The 20,785-nt window shown below is 42.9% G+C and overlaps 1 protein-coding gene across 2 annotated transcripts in view; it reads right to left on the bottom strand.

The window, feature by feature from the left end:
* LOC122419734 (neuronal acetylcholine receptor subunit alpha-7) overlaps positions 1 to 10,192 on the bottom strand; it is a 141,055-nt gene extending 130,863 nt beyond the window's left edge. For both annotated transcript variants that reach the window (XM_043434535.1, XM_043434536.1), the window contains exons 1-2: positions 10,062 to 10,192; positions 9,673 to 9,812 (exon numbers count right to left, since the gene is read on the bottom strand). In XM_043434535.1, the coding sequence (XP_043290470.1) occupies positions 9,673 to 9,812; positions 10,062 to 10,107 (186 nt within the window). In that variant the 5' untranslated portion in view covers positions 10,108 to 10,192. The remainder of the gene's footprint in view (positions 1 to 9,672; positions 9,813 to 10,061) is intronic.
* Positions 10,193 to 20,785: the final 10,593 nt, after the last annotated feature.

Raw genomic sequence — 20,785 nt, 5'->3', positions numbered from 1 at the left:
TTGTAATCACTGCTCTATTTGTTTTTTACTACTTTGCACCTGCTAACCCCAAACTCTCAATCCATCCCCCACCCCACCTGGCAACCACAAGTCTGTTCTCTGTGTCAGGGAGTCTGTTTCTGTTTTGTAGACAGGGTCACGTGTCATAATAAAAATGTCATAGCCCTGGCATTTTCTCCGTATCATGTACACACTATATAACTGAAATGTCTCTCTCGGGGCAGACAAAGTAGACAATACAATGCCTAAAGCAACAAAGTGCACCAATCACGCAATCATTATACTAACAATCCTTTAATTAGCCTTGGAAAACAAAATAATCATCAGTCTAGAGTTCCATGTGAAGGTAAAGCAACAACAAAAAGCCTCTAAATGCAAATATATAGAAAATTATCTTCAGGAACTTGAGGAAAGGAAAGATTTTTCTAAAGATAACATAATATACACTAAACATAGAATAAAAGGATTACAAAATCAGACAATTAAGAATTTCTGTTCATCTAAAGATACAATTTATCTGTAAGCATGTGTGTGCATGCTAAGTTACTTCAGTCGTGTCCAACTCTTTGCAACCCTATGGACTGTAACCTGCCAGGCACCTCTGTCCATGGGATTCTCCAGGCAAGAATACTGGAGTGGATTGCCATGCCCTCATCTAGGGGATCTTCTTGACCCAGGGATCATCGAACCCTTGTCTGTCACATCTCCTGCATTGGCAGGCAGGTTCTTGACCACTAGCGCCACCTGGGAAGCCCATCTGTAAGCATGTGAAGTATGAAAGTTGCTCAGTCATGTCCGACTCTTTGCAACGCCATGGACTATACGGTCCATGGAACTCTCCAGGCCAGAATACTGGAGTGGGTAGCCTTTCCCTTCTCCAAGGGGTCTTCCCAACCCAGGGATCAAACCCAAGTCTCCCAATTGCAGGTGGATTCTTTACCAGCTGAGCCACAAGCATATTCTACTTCAATGAGGAATTTATGAAAAAGAGAACATTAAAAGAGTGCAAAGACCAGCCAGGGTCAAAGATACTCGCAAAAACATTTTACAAAGGGCTCAAGTCCGTAAAATAGAAAAACACATACAAATCCTAACAAGGAAAGAATAAAACCACACACACATACACACACAGATAAAAATAGGCAAGAGACATGAATAAACACTTTGCAAGAGAAGATGATATCCAAGTGGAAAATTAAGAAATGAAAATGTCCTCAATTTTATTGGTAATCAGGAAACCACTAATTAAAAACACAAGGAAATATATCACTCCCCACCCACTAGAATGGTAAATTTAAAAGACTAAAATACAAAGTGTGGGTGATTATGCAGAACAAGAAGAATTTTTCAGACACTGCTGGTGAGAATGTTAATTGGTATAATCATTTTGGACAGGTTTTGGCTTCATCTGGAGAAGTTAAAGACATGCCATCCAAGCTCCTGGCTAGTCCCTTCCTATGCATATACACGTGATAGAAATACATAAACATGTGCATCAAAAGATGTATGTGGTTGGAATATTCCTGTCAGTGTACTTTACAAGAGTCCAAAAACTAGAAACAACTTAAAAAACCTCCATCAACAGAATAACAAATAATGCTACATCCACCCAATAAAAATGAATAAACTGCAGCAACAGGCAAGAACTTGGGTGACTCTCACAAAAATAAAAGTGAACAAAAGCAAACAAAAAAATACACACTGTGTTCTTGTGTGATTCCATCTATACAGAGTCCCAGTGAAGGGCAAAATTAAACTCTGATGCTTGACATTATGCTGTGGTTTTCCAGTACACAAAAAGAGGGAGAAGAGTGAGTCATCTTGGGTGGTAGTTACCTGCATGGTAACCTGTGACAATTCATTGAGCTGGTTTTGATATTTTGCCACACAGGGGACCCATATTACACTGCAATTCAAAGTTCAAAATGACTTCTCAAATGAAATCTGTCTAAGAGCTAGCCAGCGTATTAAAGGTTACTTCAAATGTCAATAAAACATCTTAAGGAAAACAGTGAATAAATGAATGTTTCTGGACCAGTGATTTCAATTGTAAATGTTATCAATTTGAGTTTAATCAATCAGTGAGCAGCCTTGGCTTAACTTGTTTAGTCTGAACCCCTCCATATAACACATTATATGAGTGAGCTTCTGAAGACAGATACAGTAGAATAAAAAACTGTTTTATGATTCTAAAGTTTCAAAACACCTGGAGGTCAACCTGACCACTTGCCTTCTCCCCACAAAATAAAACAAACACATTTTTTCTTGCTCAGAAATACCTCTTTTACCCCGAGACAGGAATCTTTACTGACAATTTGCCCTCAGTGACCCCAGAATAAATTTCCCATGCTGAGGATCATCTCACAGGTGGCCCTCCTTAACCATGGCAGAAACCATGTCACCACCCCCCACGCTGCCCACTCCCACCTGCAGGGGGCACTGGTCAGCCCATTCTGAGGCAGACTCTGAGTCTGGAGTCAGCCCCATGTCCAGGACTCTCCCACTACCCTGCTGGACTTTAAACAATTTCTTACTTAATTTCATGTTAGTTTCAGTCACTTGTTTGGCTCTCTGGAAGTTGTGACTCTGAGGCTTTTGCAATAACTACAAGTTTTTTCTCTTGGAAACTTAACAAGCATATTATGGGATGTCTTATCTTGTGATATCCCAAAAAAACATTCAACAAAGAGAGATAAGAGTAACAGGTGTGTGTGTGTGTGTGTGTGTGTGCGCGCGCACATAAATGTGCACATGCAAGCTTTTGTTTTTTTTAAATGGTTTTGGTTTTTACTTTGAGGGCTCTTTGACTAAAACACTTTATAGCTGATGTGGAATGCAAATTAAGGAAATCACTGAAATAAAGAGAATGAGAATTAGAAGTTTCAAATTAGTTTCTTCCCTAAGAAGTAAAACTCTACCTAATCCTGATAAATCAATAAGTGAGCAGAGATTTTCACTAGCATCTCTCCATGACAAGCCCATTTCTCTTCCTTTAACAGCATGTCAGGGATGAATCAGGAGCTCTGAGAGAACTAAGCCTTTGGGGAATATCTTCAAGGGTAGACTTGAAAGACAACATTTACAAGAAAGTGTCCTTTAGTGAAAGTGCCCATAATCCCCAGTCTATAAAGCTAAAAGAATTCTGTACCTTTATGTCCCAGAGCAATAAAGAGGTTTAACGGGGGTACAATTTCTACCATAATAAATCTGGATCAATTATAAAGATGCATTACAAACAAGTTTTAATTTAGAATTTCAGTTCTGCTACCCACGATAAAAGAAAGGAAATGAAAGAAAGCTGAGTGCCGAAGAATTGATGCTCTTGAACTGTGGTGTTAGAGAAGACTCTTGAGAGTCCCTTGGACAGCAAGGAGATCCAACCAGTCCATCCTAAAGGAGATCAGTCCTGGGTGTTCATTGGAAGGACTGATGCTGAAGCTGAAACTCCAATACTTTGGCCACCTGATGCAAAGAACTGACTCATGTGAAAAGACCCTGATGCTGGGAATGACTGAAGGCAGGAGGAGGAGAATGATGAGATGGTGGGATGGCATCACTGACTCAATGGACCTGAGTTTGAGTAAGCTCCGGGAGTTGGTGATGGACAGGGAAGCCTGGCATACTGCAGCCCATGGGGTCGCAAAGAGTCAAGACACGACTGAATGACTGAACTGAACTGAACCCACAGTGATGAACTAGGTAGTTCTCACCCACTCTGCAGTGAGAACAACTGGGAAAATACAATGAGAAATAGTCAAAGAATAGGGCAATGAGGAACAGCAGGGCCAAGGTTCAGGAAAGGGAGGGAAGTTTAGAGAATAACAGGGTCCGGGGCCACTTTTCCAGAACCATGTGATGATTTCTAAAGCAATGCCTAGGAGGCCAAAAGTTAAAGCAAATCTTGGCAGACTCAAGAGCTAGCAGGACATAGTGGGGTTCAAGGTCTACAGAATAGAGGGAAGACCTTGCTAAGTTCTCTATATTCACACTCTAGAATGTATATGCAAAATTGAGAAACAAACTAGCCCTCTGAGGAAGGGAAGCCCAGGTCCTCCTCTTCTCAGTCACTAACTGGATTAAGGTGATTTGTGCTTGCCAGACCTATAGCCTGAGTGTTGGTCAGAAGCAAACGTAAAATGGAGGGAGGTATTGTCAAGTGTCAAGATCTTTGAATTATCTCTGTGATTTTTCACATACAAAATCTACGACAACATAAAACACAACAAAGCTTTGAAGTAACATCATGAATCATTTCAATAAATACTTTATAAGAGATTTCTAAGATAAAAATACAAATAGGGATCAAATACACAGTGGTAGTGAGAGTTACATAATAGTGGGGAAAGAACACAATCTTATTTTAAAATTCAGTTTACCACTTGGCCTATTTGTGTCACTTTAAAAGTAATGCCTGCTAATATTGTTTAAGGTGCCATAATGGTGTTATGCCATTTTAATTTTTAAATATTTCTCTAAACAACCTATGAACATAGAGAAAAGTCTGAAATGCACCAGAAGGCCTTGAGTAATGGTGATTTGGATGGCTTTTATTCCCCTGCAGTCTTTTTTTTGTTTAATTTGATTTCCTACACAAAACGTTATTTGTAGCTGCAAGAAACATCACTTATAAACACATTATTAGGATAATTAAATAACTGCACCTTGGGTTTTCTTCATAGACTGTCTTCAAGGTGTGAAATTTTTACAGCAAGTATTTGATAATGTTAAGTTTGAGTTGTAGCATTTCACATAGTGGCCAGTAAATGTAAAATTGTAAGTCTGATAAAGCAGAGCAGAGCCACCAAGGGATTTCAGATAACACACAAGCCTTCAGACACTGGACTCCACACCCATGCCTACATTCTGCAGTAGCAAACGCCAAATGCACAACCACTTAGTTCTGCTGTCTTGTGACTAAAGTTTCTAAAAAGTTGAATCTGCAATCCCAAATGTATAAAACAGCAAAAAGTCATCCCTGCATCATTATGTATTATACATTTCTATATAATTATGTGTTGATTCTTATTATTCAGTTTAAATACCTTGCCTTCTGGACATGTTTTCCTAACTATGCACATTTATTTTATGCAAATCAACACTCAGAACGGCCTTTAGATGTGTGTGTACAGACAAATGACTAAATGGAATGCAAAAAGGAGAAATATTATGGAAACTGTTGGTAGTTTAGAATCTTACACTTGCATCACTTCAAAATGATTTCTTAGGTATTATCTCATTCCCAGCCCAGTTACAAGCCCATGTAGTAAATTAATAATCACCGTTAAGTCAGACTATGCAGTTAGGAATAATTTAGGTACCTTCAGTTAACAAATTTATCTATGTACCTACATAGAATTCTTACACAGTTATATATCATAGACAGTACGCCCAAAAGGTCTCTGGAATCTGTCCTTGTCTCCACATTTCCACACTGACCATTACAGTTTTGACCTCTTCATCCTTGCCTACATTTTCTCGTCTCTTTAATCTGTCCCCCACACACACCTCAGCATCCTTGATCTAAACACAGATCTAGTAATATCCCACCTCTGATTAAAAATCCACCACCCTCTCACTCTCTACCTTGTGCCTCACTAAGGGGGCCTGATAGATAGCTAAAGGAGATCACAGTAGGTAAAACTATCCCTGTGAAAACACATGGTTTGTCTTTAAAAGTTTACGTACATTTTTTTTTCATTCGTCTATAATTTATACTTGTTGGGTTTAATACAAATATTGTGGTTTGGACTGTTTCCACTTCTAGAAAAATATGCAGCGGCAAGCTGATCTTGCAGCTTCATGAATCCTCTGGCACACCACCACCACCTCCTCATATCCTGGGAGATATACCCTGATGAAGGCCCAAGAAGAAATCTCAACTCTGCAAAGCCACTCGACATACCTTATGCTCAACATCTCTTCGGTCTATGGTATGAACTCACCTTAGCCCTCCTACCAGAAGATAACCCCCGTCCTTCATCTTGCAAGGTGTGTTTCTAGAACATCATTCTCACAAAAGGGTATGTAAGAGAAAGTTAGTAGTTTGGTTAGTACGACGTCCCTCTTTTAAGAATTCTCAACACACATAAGCACGTTCAAGTTTCTGAAGAGTTTTGCAGCACAACTACAGCAAGATCAACTGGGAGCCAGCGCCCCACAGAACACACCCTGCTGAGGGTACGGTGTCCTCCCACTCTCATCTTTCTTCACCCTGTTCGTTCGCCTCACCGGGAAAGCCTTCCATGTTTTCTCCAACTGGCAAACTCCCACTCACCTTTAGAAATCTAATTCCTAGCCACCTGGCTGGAAGTAAATATACCCTCTTAGGTGTGTCTGTATCACATTTGCATTCAGGTACATGTGAGATACTCTTGAATTTACATGTCAGTCTCCATAGATAAGACTGCGAATTATAGAAGCAGAAATAATCCCTTAACCATGTATAGATTCCCAGAATCTAGCAAAGTCCACATGAAGATTTCAATAAAAAATATGTGTTGAATAAGCTGATGAACAGGTAAACAATCTTCCACGGAAATAAGACATGTAGAATCATACATTATCTCCCTGTACTCCAGCCGGGAAATCTCTGCTGGCAGGAAGTGGAACAATAACAAGATTTGGAAGGAAAATGGTCTCTAGAACAGCCCAGTCAGAATGGGCAAAGGACCTCTGGAACTGAATTTGTCAAGAGAACCTGATACCAGTTAGGGCTTGTCACAGGAATCAGTTATGAGTCATTGTATCTCTGTCCAGGGTCTTGAGAGTCCGGCTGGAAAGCCCTGGCTCTGTTTCAAAACCAGACAGACTCAAGTCTGGCTGGAATACAAATGTTTGCATATTTCATTATTTCTGATATAGAGACTTCCTTTTCACCGTAATCTCAGGACAGTCACATTCAATCAGTTACACTCAAGTGGTTTAAATAAATTACGTTGATTTTTTTTTTTTTCTACAAAAGAAGTTATGGATTCTAAAGGAGGCCGGACATACAAAGGACTTGCAAGGCAGCTGTGACACAGCCCTGCCTCTAACCAGTGAGCAACCCTGGCCAAGAGACCACACCTTTCTAGGCATTGATGTCCCAACCGTTGAGGAGCTACATTATGAAGATAAAGCAAATCTTCAGTGAATTACCAGTGTGTGCCAAGCGCTTTCTCTTATTTAATCCTCTCAAAACCCTGTGAAGTGGACATTATTCTCATTTTACACATGAGGAAACAGAGCTTAGAAAGTAAAGTAATTTGTTGAAGGCCACTCCATGAGCTCACAATATTGGCAAGCTGGGAAGTTCAACACATTCACAGCTAGATCCACGGTCAAGGTGAGACCAAAGCTTTCTCCCCTCCCACCCTCCCGTGACCTCTGGCTGCTGACAGCGGTCTTCACGAGTGCTTCTCTCTGGTATTGCATTGTTGATGACACACACCGCTTATAATTATTAATCTTCTTAAAATCTTCTAACTTGACAAATGTTTGCATTTCACTGTTTTTTTTAGTTGTCACATCATGTAACCCTAGCTTATACCCAAACTTTTCATAAAAGCCAAAATCTCTCATGCAATTTGATTCCTGAAAGGTCTCTTAAAGAGATGGAGGTACTAGGAAGAAGCCTGCAGCTTCCTGGTGAGTGGCCTTCTCTCCAAGAGAGGCTGCCACAGCCTACGGCACCTGCTCCCCTTGGTCACTGCTCCCGCTCCCTGGCTGAGTAGCCACTGCCTCTCCACATCCCAAGCATCCAGCACAAGGACCAAGCCAAGACCAGGAGTCGTGACACACACATACCCACAGTGAGGCCCATTTGGGGCCAACCGCAGGCAAATGGCGTGGGGGTGGCTTTCATTTTCTCACCACTTTGGAGTGTGCTAGCTCATCTATTCCTCTGTAATGTGCATGCGTGAGTTGGGGATGGGGGTTAATTTTGTTTTATTTAGATGAAAATGACCACTGTCTTCTGTCTAACCTTGCAGTCTCTCAAAGTTGCCTCCACAGTCTTCAGGTCATCACAATGACCGGTGAAGTGCTATCCTGTCCAAGGTATTAACAGGAAAGTGCAGACTCAGGATGCTTGAGAAACTTAGCAAAGATCAACCAGGTTTCCCCTGTGGCTCAACGGTAAAGAATCCTCCTGCAATGCAGGAGCCACGGGAAACAAAGGTTCGATCCCCGGGTTGGGAAGATCCTCTGGAGGAGGCCATGGTAACCAACTCTAGTATTCTTTCCTGGAGAATCCCCATGTACAGAGGAGCCTGGCAGGCTACAGTCCATAGGGCTGAAGAGTTGGACATGACTGAATCAACTTAACACACACACCTAAGACCAATCATCCAGAAATGAGCAGAGCCAGAACCTACCAAGCTCCCAAGGACAAATCCTATGATTCCTAAAGTAACAGAGAAGCTGCTCCACATAGTCTGCCTCCCCAAATGCCACAGGGCTTGTGCCCACCCCACCCATCCCCCAAAGCCTTTGAGATTCCATTTCTCTGCCCTGGCTCTGCTCAACACCAGGGCAGCTTTCTCAGCACCTCTTCCTCTAACCCCACATCTCTGTCCTTTCCTTCTTCCTACAGTCCAAGCTCTCTAAACAGCATTTTTTGCCCTGGTAAACCACGGGACAGCACTTGTCTGCTTTTACAGCTCTCCAGTGTGATAGTTTCTCCATGTCACTGCATACACACTGAATATTTTGAAGCATAGGTCTAACTGTGGAATAGGAGGGATTACACATTTAACACAGGTGTCCTGTGGGTAAAGAAGCCATTCATCTTAGCAATTGTAACTACATTAAATGATGCAACATACAACAGTTTAATAGAACGGGTGCTCTTTATTTGCAGGATAATGAAATCTCACCTTTCTTCTTACACTTCTGGAGACTCTTAGCACTTTCCACCTGTTGTAGCTTTTCTCACATCCCTTTCCTACCTCATTCTCCCCTCCTTGGAACACCATCATCCCTGCATACTGCTCCGGAGCCGAGTCCAATGCTTTGTACAGGCTAGACCCTGAAACTCACTTACAATGACTTAAATGCTTTCATTAAATATTTGTACTGTATGAAGGATGTGCCAATGAAAATTGAATATCCAAAGCAATCTGGAAGAGCAGAAGAACAAACTTATCCAGATTTTACACAGATCTGCCAATTGAAGTGAGCACTTCTGCAAGAAGCCCGTGGGGCTGGAAGCAGTTGCCTGAACGAGCAGACAACTGTATCCGGGCAGCGGAGGCTTGCTCATCTTCAGAGCAGGACCACCTGCATTAACCTCCCCAGGAACCCTGCCCATTATTGGAACTGGGGAGGGGGGTCTAAATGTTCACAGCTGGTCCTCTGCCTGGACAGACGAGTCAGCTGCAAAGTCCAGGGCCAGACCCGTACCCAGACCAGGGAAGCCGCAGAAAAGTCTAGAAATGCCTAAATTGACACCCATATCAGACTACATGCCAATACTTATACCAGAAGGGGTACTAATGTGTGACCATTCGGACCTATTCTTGATGATTCCTGACTCAGGATGGAGACACTTTCACCCTGAGTTTCCAATCCGAGGGCAAGTCAGGTCTCAAGTACCAGCGCACAGGTGGCCTGGGCACGCCAGGTTCCTCCCTGGGCGGCTGGGGAAACAGAGGCACACGGCGGCGGGCAGGCCCGGGCCCGGCCGGAACTTACCACGTCCATGATCTGCAGGAGGCTCAGGGAGAAGTAGACTGTGAGCGGCAGCGAGTCGTTGGCCACCGGCCTCTCCAAGGGGTTGTAGTTCCTCAGCAGGTCCTTGTAGAGCTTCCTCTGGAACTCGCCTTGTAGGGACACTTCAGGAGAGGAGAGGAGAGACGCGCGGGCTGCTCAGGGCAAGCCGGCGGGGATGCGCCCCCTGCCCGCACCCCCAGCCGCACAAGCAGCGCAGCCCAGAAGTGCCGGGCTCGCCTTCCACCGGCAGCGCCTCCCGCCGCCCTTCGCAGCAGGCGCGAATCCCCAATTCCGTCCCCGGCGCGGGGCGCCCCGAGCAGCCTGGGATCCCAAGGAGCAAGAGTGGTGGCTGGAGAGACCGGCGGCTTTACCGTGCAAGATCGACGCTGCCAGCGCCAGACACAGCGAGCCGCGCATGTTGGGGGCCGGAGCTGCCCGTCTCGGAGATCAGCCCTGGCCTGAGCCTGCGGCCGCAAAGCCGCCTCTCCCGGCTAGGCTGGCGCGCCTTTAAAGAACCCAGCGCGCGCCCACGCCCCGCCCGCCCCCGCGCGCCTCTCCACGTGACGAGCCCCGCCCCCGTCCCCCGCGCCCCTCCCCCCAGCCCTCCGCCCGACCCCAGCGGAAGGCGGCCGCGGGGGAGACAGTAGCCCAGAAGTCCAGGAGAGGCGCGCCACCTCCCCGCGTCCGTCTCCACCGAGCGGTACCCGCGTGCCCGAGGCTGTCAACGGCCAGGCTCTGCCTGTCTCTTCTGTCCTTTGTCCCCGGTCCGCTCGCTGCCACTCTCAGACAAGCCACGCCGGGTCGCTGGGAGAACGGTGGGACCCTTCTGAATCTGGCTCCCCAGGGCCCTGCCTCCACGCCAGCTGCTGGATGCAGAGCCCAGGAACCAGGCTCTCACAGGTTCGCGAGTCCACCCAAAGGAGAGGAGACAGACATGAGACAGGTCCCTCCTGCCCCCGCGAGCCGTGGTGGATGTTCTTCCAGCAACCATTTGCTGGGCATCACCAGCCTGATTCTCAGATGGTTCTGGAGGTGTCCAGAGGACAGCCGAAATCTGCCAGGGAAGCATTATTCAAGGAGGAGACGCTGCAAAAGTGTGTGATGGAATTCCCAGTGTATATCTTCTTCATGTTTAGTTCTCTTTTAAAGGCGATTCAAAAGGTTGGGAGAAAAAAGTTAACTCTCAGCTTTTTGCCAGAGGACAGGCAGAAGTTGGTGGTGTGATCTAAGCTTTTTTTTTTTTTTTTTGCCAGTGAAAGGTCATTGCCAAGGGAAACTTCTGAGCAGACACCAATCAAAGAGGTTTAATCATATCCCAGATGTTGAAGAGGGGGCCTGATTCTGGGAGAGGATGGAAGAGAGAATGCTGAGGAGAGCCTTCAAAAGTGGTAGGTAAACTCTACCCATTTTGCCCTCAGCAAGCATGTTGCAAAAGGCTGAGAACAGAAGGGTCCCTGCACTCAGTTAGGTGGTCTGCAGCTCACTTACCTTAGGCCCCAGAGAATCCGAGCTCCACCAGATGTTAGGATCACTGTGGACCAGCAGAGGCAATACCTGTATGTCTGAACTGCATAAGGCTCAGACTTCTTGGATAGCACCAAAAATTAGGGGAAAGCTTACCAAAATGTGACTGCCCATGAATTTACCCCAACATCAGGAATGGGCAGCTAAATCGGTTCTTTGATTTGGAAAAATAAAGAAATATGCCAGCCTTGCCATGAAGTGTCTTGTAGCAAATTGACACCTGATATATATATATATATATATATATTTAGACATGATACATATATGAATAATCAGTGTAGGCTTTGATAACTGTACCAAGATCCTAAAAGAAGGAAGGGTTCATTCTTTCTGGAGAATGGTTCAGAGAAAAGGTGACTCCTGACCTGGGCTTGCCTCAAAGGAGGTGTTTGCTGGGAACGCCAGAGGGGATTCCTGGTGAGCAGACACGTGTCGTCTTCACTTCATCTGGTTCCTGAGTTCTACACCATCTGTGGCAGCCAGGATACACACAGAACTGGCATGTGGTAAAGGAATGAGCTACACAGTATTGGCTGCTGGCAAAAAGGGAGTCAGACAAGGGAAATAAAACCCAACAGAATAGAGGAGACATAAACATCAATTGGAAAATTGCCAGTGACACACCACCTCCAGTGGTCCTATGAGCACAGCTCTTAATCGCCTGCAGATTACGTGAAAGTACCTAAAAGCTCTGCCTTCCATCCTAGAGGGATATGAGCCCAGAGGGGCCAAGGAACTTCATATATGTGTGGTATGGTCGTGGGGATCAAGGTCCTGGAAGCATTAACTATTTCCTTGCCTCCCTTGTACCCTGCAATGCCAGAAATCTCAAGTTAAATCATTTTCCAGTGGGACAGCAGGTCAGTAAGTACAGATCTTCCTCAAGCCCTTATATTGGGCTTACATCTGGATAAACCCATTGCAAGTTGATAATATTATGAGTTGAAAATGCATTGAATACAACCTAACCTACCAAACGTCAAAGATTAGTTTAGCCTAACTTGAACATGCTCAGAACACTTATATTAGTTTACATTAGCCTATGGTGCAACTCTGTATTGAGCAAGTTTATTGATGTAATTTTTCCAACCGCATTTGCTCACTTCATGCCACCGTGTCACATTTGCTAATTCTCACCATATTTCGAAGTTTTTCATTAAAATTATATTCTTTATGGTTATGTGTAATTAGTGATCTTTGATATCACTGTTCAAGTTGTTCTGGAACATCACAGACCACACTTATATAAGATGGCAAACTTGATAAGAGCTGTGGGCTCTCCTGGGACTGGTTTAAAAAAAAAAATCTGCCTGCAATGCAGGGACCTCAGTTCAATCCCTGGGTTGGGAAAATCCCCTGGATGAGGTCATGGCAACCCACCCCAGTATTCTTGCCTGGAGAATCCCTGCAGACAGGAGCCTGGCGAACTACAATCCTTGGGTTCAAAGAGTCAGACACGACTCAAGTGACTTAGCATGCCCTTGTGTCCTGACTGCCCCACTAATCAGGAGTTCCTTTGTCCCTCTCTCACTCCTTGGGTCTTCCTATTCCCTGAAAAACAGCAATGTTGAAATTAGGCCAATTTATACCCTACAGTTGCCTCTAAGTGTTAAAATGAAAGGAAGAGTCACACATCTCTCATTGTAAATCAATAGCTAAAAATAATTAAGCATAGTGAGGAAGGCATGTCAAAAGCTGAGAAAGGTCAAAGCTAGAACTCTTGCACCAAACAGTTAGCCAAGTTGCAAATTAAAAGGAAAGAATTTTGAAGGAAATTTGAAGTGCTGTTCCAGTGAACCCATGGATAATAAAAAGATGAAACAGCCTTCTTACTAATATGGAGAAACTGTTAGTGGACTAGATAGAAGATCAAAGCAGTCACAACATTCCCTTAGAGACAAAGTCTGATGCAGGGCCAAAGCCTAATGCAGAGCAAGACCCTAACTCTCTTCAATTCTGTGAAGACTGAGAGAGGTGAAGTGGCTGCAGAAGAAAATTTGAAGCTAGAAGAGATTGGTCCATGAGATTTATGGACGGACACCATCTCCATAACATATAAGTGCAAGGTGAAGCAGCAAGTGCTGACGTGGAAGCTGCAGCAAGTTATCTAAAAGATCTTGGTAAGTTGATCAATGAAGGTGGCTACACTAAACAACAGATTTTCGATGTAGATGAAACAGCCCTTATTGGGAAAAGATGCCATCTAGGACTTTCATAGCTAGAGAGGAGAAGTCAAAGCCCTGCTCAAAGATTGAAAGGTCAGACTGACTATCTTGTTAGGGGCTAATTCCCTGGTGACTTGAAGTTGAAGCTAATGCTCATTTGCCTTTCTGAAACTCCTTGGGCCGTTAGTGACAAATGAAAGTGTTAGTCAGTCACGTCCAACTCTTTGCAACCCCATGGACTGAAGACAGGCTCCTATGTCTATGGGATTTCCCAGACAAGAATACTGGAGTGGGTTACCATTCTCTTCTCCAGGGAATCTTCCTGACCCAAGGACTGACTCCAGGTCTTCAGGATTGCAGGTAGGTTCTTTATCATCTGAGCCACCAGGGAAGCCCACTTGGGCTCTTAAGAATTATGCTATATCTACTCTTCCCACTCTCTAAATGAAACAGCAAAGTCTGAATGATAGCACATATGTTTACAACATGCTTATCTGAGTATTTTAGAACCACTGTTGAGACCGACTGTTCAAGGCGGGTAAAAAGGCTCCTTTCAAAATAGTACTGCTTATTGTCAGTGCACCTGGTCATGCAGAATTACAATGCAGATGGACAAAAAAGTAAATGTTGTTTTGATGCCTGCTAACACAATATCCATTCTGTAGCCCATGAATCAAAGGGTAGTTTCAACTTTGATGTCTTATTATTGAAGAAATACATTTCACAAGGCTACAGCTGCCATAGATAGTGATTCCTCTGATGAATCTAAGTAGATTGAAACATTCTGGAAAAGATTCACTATACTAGATGCCATTAAGAACATTTGCAATTCATGGAAAGAGGTCAAATATCAACATTGACAAGATTTTGGTAGAAGTTGATTCCATTCCTGACTTTGAGTAGTCAAGTCTTCAGTGGAAGAAGTAACTGAAGATGGCTTAGAAAGAGACCTAGAATTAGCAGTTGAGCCTGAAGATGTGACTGAATTGCCGCAATCTCATAATAAAACTTGAATGGAAGGGAGTCACTTCTTATGGATGAGGGAAGAAAGTGGTTTCCTGAGATGGAATATACTCCTGGTGAAGATGCTTTGAAGATTGTTGAAATGGCAACAGAAGATTTAGAATGTTACATAGACTTAGTTGCTAAAGTAGTGGCAGATGTTTAGTGGATGTTCCAATGTGGGTAAAATGCTATCAAACAGCATTACATGCTACAGAGGATTTATCCCATGAAGGCAAAATACTCATCACCATATTAACAGGCTAATAAAATTATCATGTCAACAACACATTCTAACATAATAAAATTCAATGTGCTGTATAAAATCCAGTGCCCTTTCAGGATTAAAAAGTACACAGCCAATCTAAGATTAAAGGAAACTATTTTAACGTGATCAAGAGTATCTTCTAAAAGACTACAGCAAAGTTCATGATTTTGTTTTTCTATTTGATTAAACTTTTAAATTTAGAATAGTTTTAGGTTTACAAAAAGATTTATAGAGACATACAGAGAATTCTTATATAATCAGTACGCAGTACCCACAATTGTTAACATCTAACATCAGTATGTTATATTTTTCCAACTTAAAGACAGAATGTGCTTAGTTGCTTCAGTTGTGTCCAACTCTGTGTGGCCCTATGGACTATAGCCCACCAGTCTGCTCTGTCCATGAGATTCTCCAGACAAGGATACTGGAGAGGGTTGCCATGCCCTCCTCCAGGGGATCTTCCTGATTCAGGGATTGAACCCACATCTCCTGCATTATAGGCAAATTATTTTAACCACTGAGCCATGGGGGAAGCCAAAAAGAAAGAATATAAATATATTAACTAACAACGACACTTTATTCATATTTTCTTAGTTTTTGCCACTATTTTTCTATTCCAGAATTCCATCAGAACACCACATCACATTAGATATGTCACATGTCTCTCTGGGCTCCTCTTGGCTGTGATAGTGTCTCAGTCATGCCTGTTTATTGATCATCTTGAGAGCTCTGAGGAGTACTTGTCAGCTATTTTGTAGATGTCCTTCAATTTGGATTTATCTGATGTTTACTCAGGATTAGACTGAGGTTGTGAGTTTGGAGGAAGAAGACTACAAAGGTAAAATGCCATTGTCATCACATCATATCAAGTGTACATACTGTCAACATCACTCATCCCAGTTGATGTTGACTTTGATCACCTGTGTGGATGTAGTGTTTGTTGTATTTCTCCCTTGTGAAGTTACTCTTTTGTACCTCCCTGTCTGTCCTATGGACTTTGGAAGGATGGCAAAATGTGTACCCCACTTTAAGGAGTTGGGAGTTAAGCTCCACCTGAAATTTTTACATACAAATTAAATACACCCTAAAGTACATACTTACATAAATTATCTTAAATTATTCTGCTTGGGCATTCATCTCTTCTCTCACATTTATTTATGTATTTAATCATTTTTTTTATATCAGTGTGGACTCATGAACATTTACTTTCTACTTTGGGTTATAATAGAATACAACTTTATTTTGTTGACCAAGTTCTTCAGTCATTGGGAGCTTGTTCAGTTGACTCTTACATTGCTCTGATACCCTCTCTTGTGGATTGCTTTCAGTATTTGCATTCTTTCTAGCACTACATGATTCTTCATACTTAAATTTCTGGCCCCAGTCCTAGAATCAGACATTCCTCCAAGGATCCCTATTTCCTTTTGTTTAAAAATGGTGTTAGAAATGAATATCTGAGTCCTGGGTGTGCATGTCGGTACTGGGGGGGAGGTTGCTTCTAGGACCTCTGAAGCTGTCAGAGGAAGAAGGTATATGTTTATTTAACCCGTGTACATGCACAAACCTATCTATATCCATATTAAGCCACACATAACTCCACACTGAAGTCTCCAACTCTAATACCATATGGATCATCTCAGCCTCCTCCACCCTCAGCTCCTATAGTGAAAAGCCTATATCATACCACTGCGTCTATTTACTTACTAAATTTTGAATTTTGGTATACATCTATAAAAGTTTCAGAATTCCTAACCTGAACCCTTAGGTGATGTACATATGCTTTGATGACTGGAGTACAGTACCTATATAGTTTTTTTGTGTTTACATCTCCATGCATTGCCATAGTTACAGGGGGAAAAAAAAGCAGAGACATTACTTTGCCAACAAAGGTCCATCTAGTCAAGGCTATGGTTTTTCCAGTGGTCATGTATGGATGTGAGAGTTGAGCTGTGAAGAAAGTTGAGCGCTAAAAAATTGATGCTTTTGAACTGTGGTGTTGGAGAAGACTCTTGAGAGTCCCTTGGACTGCAAGGAGATCCAACCAGTCCATCCTAAAGGAGATCAGTTCTGGATGTTCATTGGAAGGACTGATGCTGAAGCTGAAACTGCAATACTTTGGCCACCTCATGAGAAGAGTTGACTCATTGGAAAAGACCCTGATGCTGGGAGAGATTGGGGGCAGGAGGAGAAGGGGACGACAGAGGATGAGATGGCTGGATGGCATCATTGGCTCGATGGACATGAGTCTGAGTAAACACCAGGAGTTGGTGATGGACAGATAGGCTGGCGTCCTGCGATTCATGGGGTTGCAAAGAGTCGGACACGACTGAGCGACTGAACTGAACTGAACTGAACTGAACTGAACATTTTTCCCTCAACCACTTCACTAAGGATATTTTAGATATTTTTATCACAATCAATATTTCATATGGGTTTCCTCCAAAGCCCTAAGTGATTTTTTTAAAATTTGCATCAAGTGAGGCTTATTCATTTTGTTATAAATTTCTATGGATTTTTAAAAATGCAAAATGTCATAGCTTGACCATTAAAGTATTATACAGAATAGTATAATACTTTACTGTCTATAAACTCCCCTGTGTGAAGTCAGGTAGCCTTAGGAAGTATTATCATGAACAAAGTCAGTGGAGGTGATGGAATTCCAGCTGAACTATTTAAAATCATAAAAGATGATGTTGTTAAAGTGCTGCATTCAATTTGTTAGCAAGTTAGGAAAACTTAGCAGTGGCCACAGGACTGGAAAAGGTCAGCTTTCATACCAATCCCAAAGAAGGGCAATGCCAAAGAATGCTCAAACTACTATACAATTTCACATGCTAGCAAGGTTATGCTCAAAATCATTCAAGCCAGGCATAGGCAGTATGTGAACCAAGAACTTCCAGATGTACAAGATGGGTTTAGAAAAGGCAGAGGAATCAGAGATCAAATTGCAACCTCTGTTGGATCATAGAAGAAGAAAGGGAATTCCAGAAAAATATCTGCTTCTGCTTCATTGACTATGCTAAAGCCTTTGACTGTGCGGATCACAACAAACTGGAACATTCTTGAAGAGATGGGAATACCAGACTGTCTTACTTGCCTCCTGAGAAACATGTATGCAAATTAAGAAGCAGCAATTAGAACCAGACATGGATCAAGAGACTGGTTCAAACTTGGGAAAGGAGTTCATCAAGGCTGTATATTTTCATGCTGCTTATTTAACTTATATTCAGAGTATATCATGTGACATGCTGGGCTGGTTGAACCACAAGCTGGAATCAAGATTGGCAGGAGAAATATCAATGACCTCAGAAATTCAGATGATATCACCCTAATGGCAGAAAGTGAAGAGGAACTGAAAAGCCTCTTGATGAGGGTGAAGGAGAGTGAAAAAGCTGGCTTAAAACTCAGCATTCAACAACTAAGATCATGGCACATCCAGTCCCATCACTTCATGGCAAATAGAAGAGGCAAAAGTGGAAGGAGTGACAGATTTTCTCTTCTTGGCCTCCAAGTCACTGCAGACAGTGAGTGCAGCTGTGAAATTAAAAGATGCTTGCTTCTTGGATGGAAAGTATGACAAACCTAGACAGTGTACTGGGCTTCCCAGGTGGCGCTAGTGGTAAAGAATCCTCCTGCCAATGCAGGAGATTTTAAGAGATGTGGTTTCAATCCCTGGGTTGGGATGATTCCCTGAATGAGGGCATGGCAACTCGCTCCAGTATTCTTGCCTGAAGAATCCCATGTACAGAGGAGCTTGGAGGGCTACAGCCCATAGGGTCGCTAAGAGTCAGACATGACTGAAGTGACTTAGCATGCACGTGGTCTATTAAAATACAGAGACATCACTTTGCCCACAAAGGTCTGTCTAATCAAAGCTACGATTTTTCCAGTAGTCATGTATGACTGTGAGGATGCTTTCAAGTTGTGGTGCTGGAGAAGATTCTTGAGAGTCACTTGGACAGCGAGGAGATCAAAGCAGTCAATCCTAAAGGAAATCAACCCTGACTATTCATTGGAAGGACTGATGCTGAAGCTCCAGTACTTGGGCCACTTAATGAGAAGAGCTGACTCACTGGAAAACACCATGATACTGGGAAAGGAGGAGAAAGGGGTGACAGAGTATAAGATTGTTGGATGGCCTCACTGACTCAGTGAAGATGAGTTTGCGCAAACTCCTGGAAATGATGTAGTGCAGGGAAGTCTGGCTTGCTACAGCCCAGGCTGGGACACAACTGAGCAACTGAACAACAGTAACATCATAAACTCCCCTGTGCTTCATCTATTTATCTCTCTCTTCCCAGATGCCTGGCAACCATGAATACATTTACCTTCTTTATATTTTACCTTTTACAAAATGTCATATAAATGGAATCATACAGTATGTATCCTTTAAGACTGATTTCTTTCATGTAGCAGTATACTTTTAAGATTCATCCATGTTTTTGCATGGCTTGATAGCATATTTCTTTTTATTGCTGAATACTATTCCATTCCATATATATGAAAGTGAAAGTCACTCAGTCATGTCTGACTCTTTGTGACCCCATGGACTATACAGTCCATGGAATTCTCCAGGCCAGAATACTGGAGTAAGTGGATAGCATTTCCCTTTTCCAGGAGACCTTCCCAACCCAGGGATAAAATCCAGGTCTCCTGAACTGCAGGCAGCTTCTTTACCAGCTAAGCCACAAGGGAAGCCTGCAACAAGAGAAGCCACTGCAATGAAAAGCTTGTGCTCCGCATCTAGAGAGTAACCTCCCTGCTCACCACTGACTAGAGAAGAGCCGGAGCAGCAACAAAGACTCAGCACAACCAAAAACAAATAAAATATTTTTCAAAAAAAGAATGAATGAATAGAAAATGTGAACATATAGAAACGAAGAATAGTTGTTGGGCCAGGAATTTGTAACAGGCAGCTTCTTTACCAGCTGAGCCACAAGGGAAGCCCAGGAATACTGGAGTGGGTAGCCTATCCCTTCTCCAGGGCATCTTCCCGACCCAGAAATCGAACCAGGGTCTCCTGCATTGCAGGAGGATTCTTTACCAACTAAGCTATCAGGGAAACGTAAGATAGTTTATTTTTCTATTCATCTATTGAAGGACATCTTGTTTCCAGTTTGGGGTAGTTATTAATAAAGCTGTAATTAATATTCAAGTGCAGATTTGTGTGTATTTGAGTGTGTGTGTGTGTGTGTGTGTAAGGTTTCAAATCACTAGATAAATATCCAGAAATGTGATTATCACAGGATCAGACTATGTTTGATGTGTTAGTTTTCTAGGGCTGCCATAATAAAGAACCACAGAGTTGCTTAATCAGCAAACATTTACTGTGTAACAATTCCAGAAGCTAGAAGTATCAAGGTACCAGCAAGGGTTGGTTCCTTCCAAGGGTGGTGAGGGAGAATCTATTTCATATTTCTCTCCTATCTTCTGGTGGTTTGATGGCAATCTTTGACTTTCCCTGGTAGGGAGCAGCATGACCTTGATCTCTGCTTTCATCCCTGCATGATGGTCTTTCTCTGTGTATACGTCTTCAAATTTCCTTTTCATAAAGAAACCAATCATATTGAATTAGGGACCCACTCTACTCCAACTAATGAAAGTGATAAGTGAAAGTGTTAGTCTCTACGTCATGTCCCACTCTTCGCGATCCCATGGACTCTAGCCCACCAGGCTCCCTTGTCCATGAAATTCTCCAGACAAGAATACTGGAGTGTGTTGCCATTTCCTTCTCCAGGGGATCTTTTGGACCCAGGGATCAACCTGGAGTCTCTTACATTGCAAGCAGATTCTTTACTGTCTGAGCCACCAGGGAAGCCAAGTATTGTAACTCCAGTATACAACTCCAGTGTGATTATATATCTTCAGTGAATGACCCGATTTCCAAATGTCATATTCTGAGGTATTGGAGTTTAAAGATTTCAACATGAGATTGGGAGGGGGGGTGGTGTTGCAATTCAACCCATAACATTTAGTTTCTTAAGAAATTGCCAAATTATCTTCCAAAGTGGCTGTACCACTTTGCATTCTCATCCAGAAATTAGAAGAGTCTCTATGGCGTGTATCCTTGCCAGAACTGGTATTTGCCATTCTGAGACTGGTACTTCATTGTTGTTTTAATTTGTGTTTCTCTAAT

Source organism: Cervus canadensis, chromosome 17 (genome assembly GCF_019320065.1).
Source record: "Cervus canadensis isolate Bull #8, Minnesota chromosome 17, ASM1932006v1, whole genome shotgun sequence".
NCBI lineage: Eukaryota > Metazoa > Chordata > Mammalia > Artiodactyla > Cervidae > Cervus > Cervus canadensis.
This window is presented reverse-complemented; position numbering and strand designations above follow the sequence as displayed.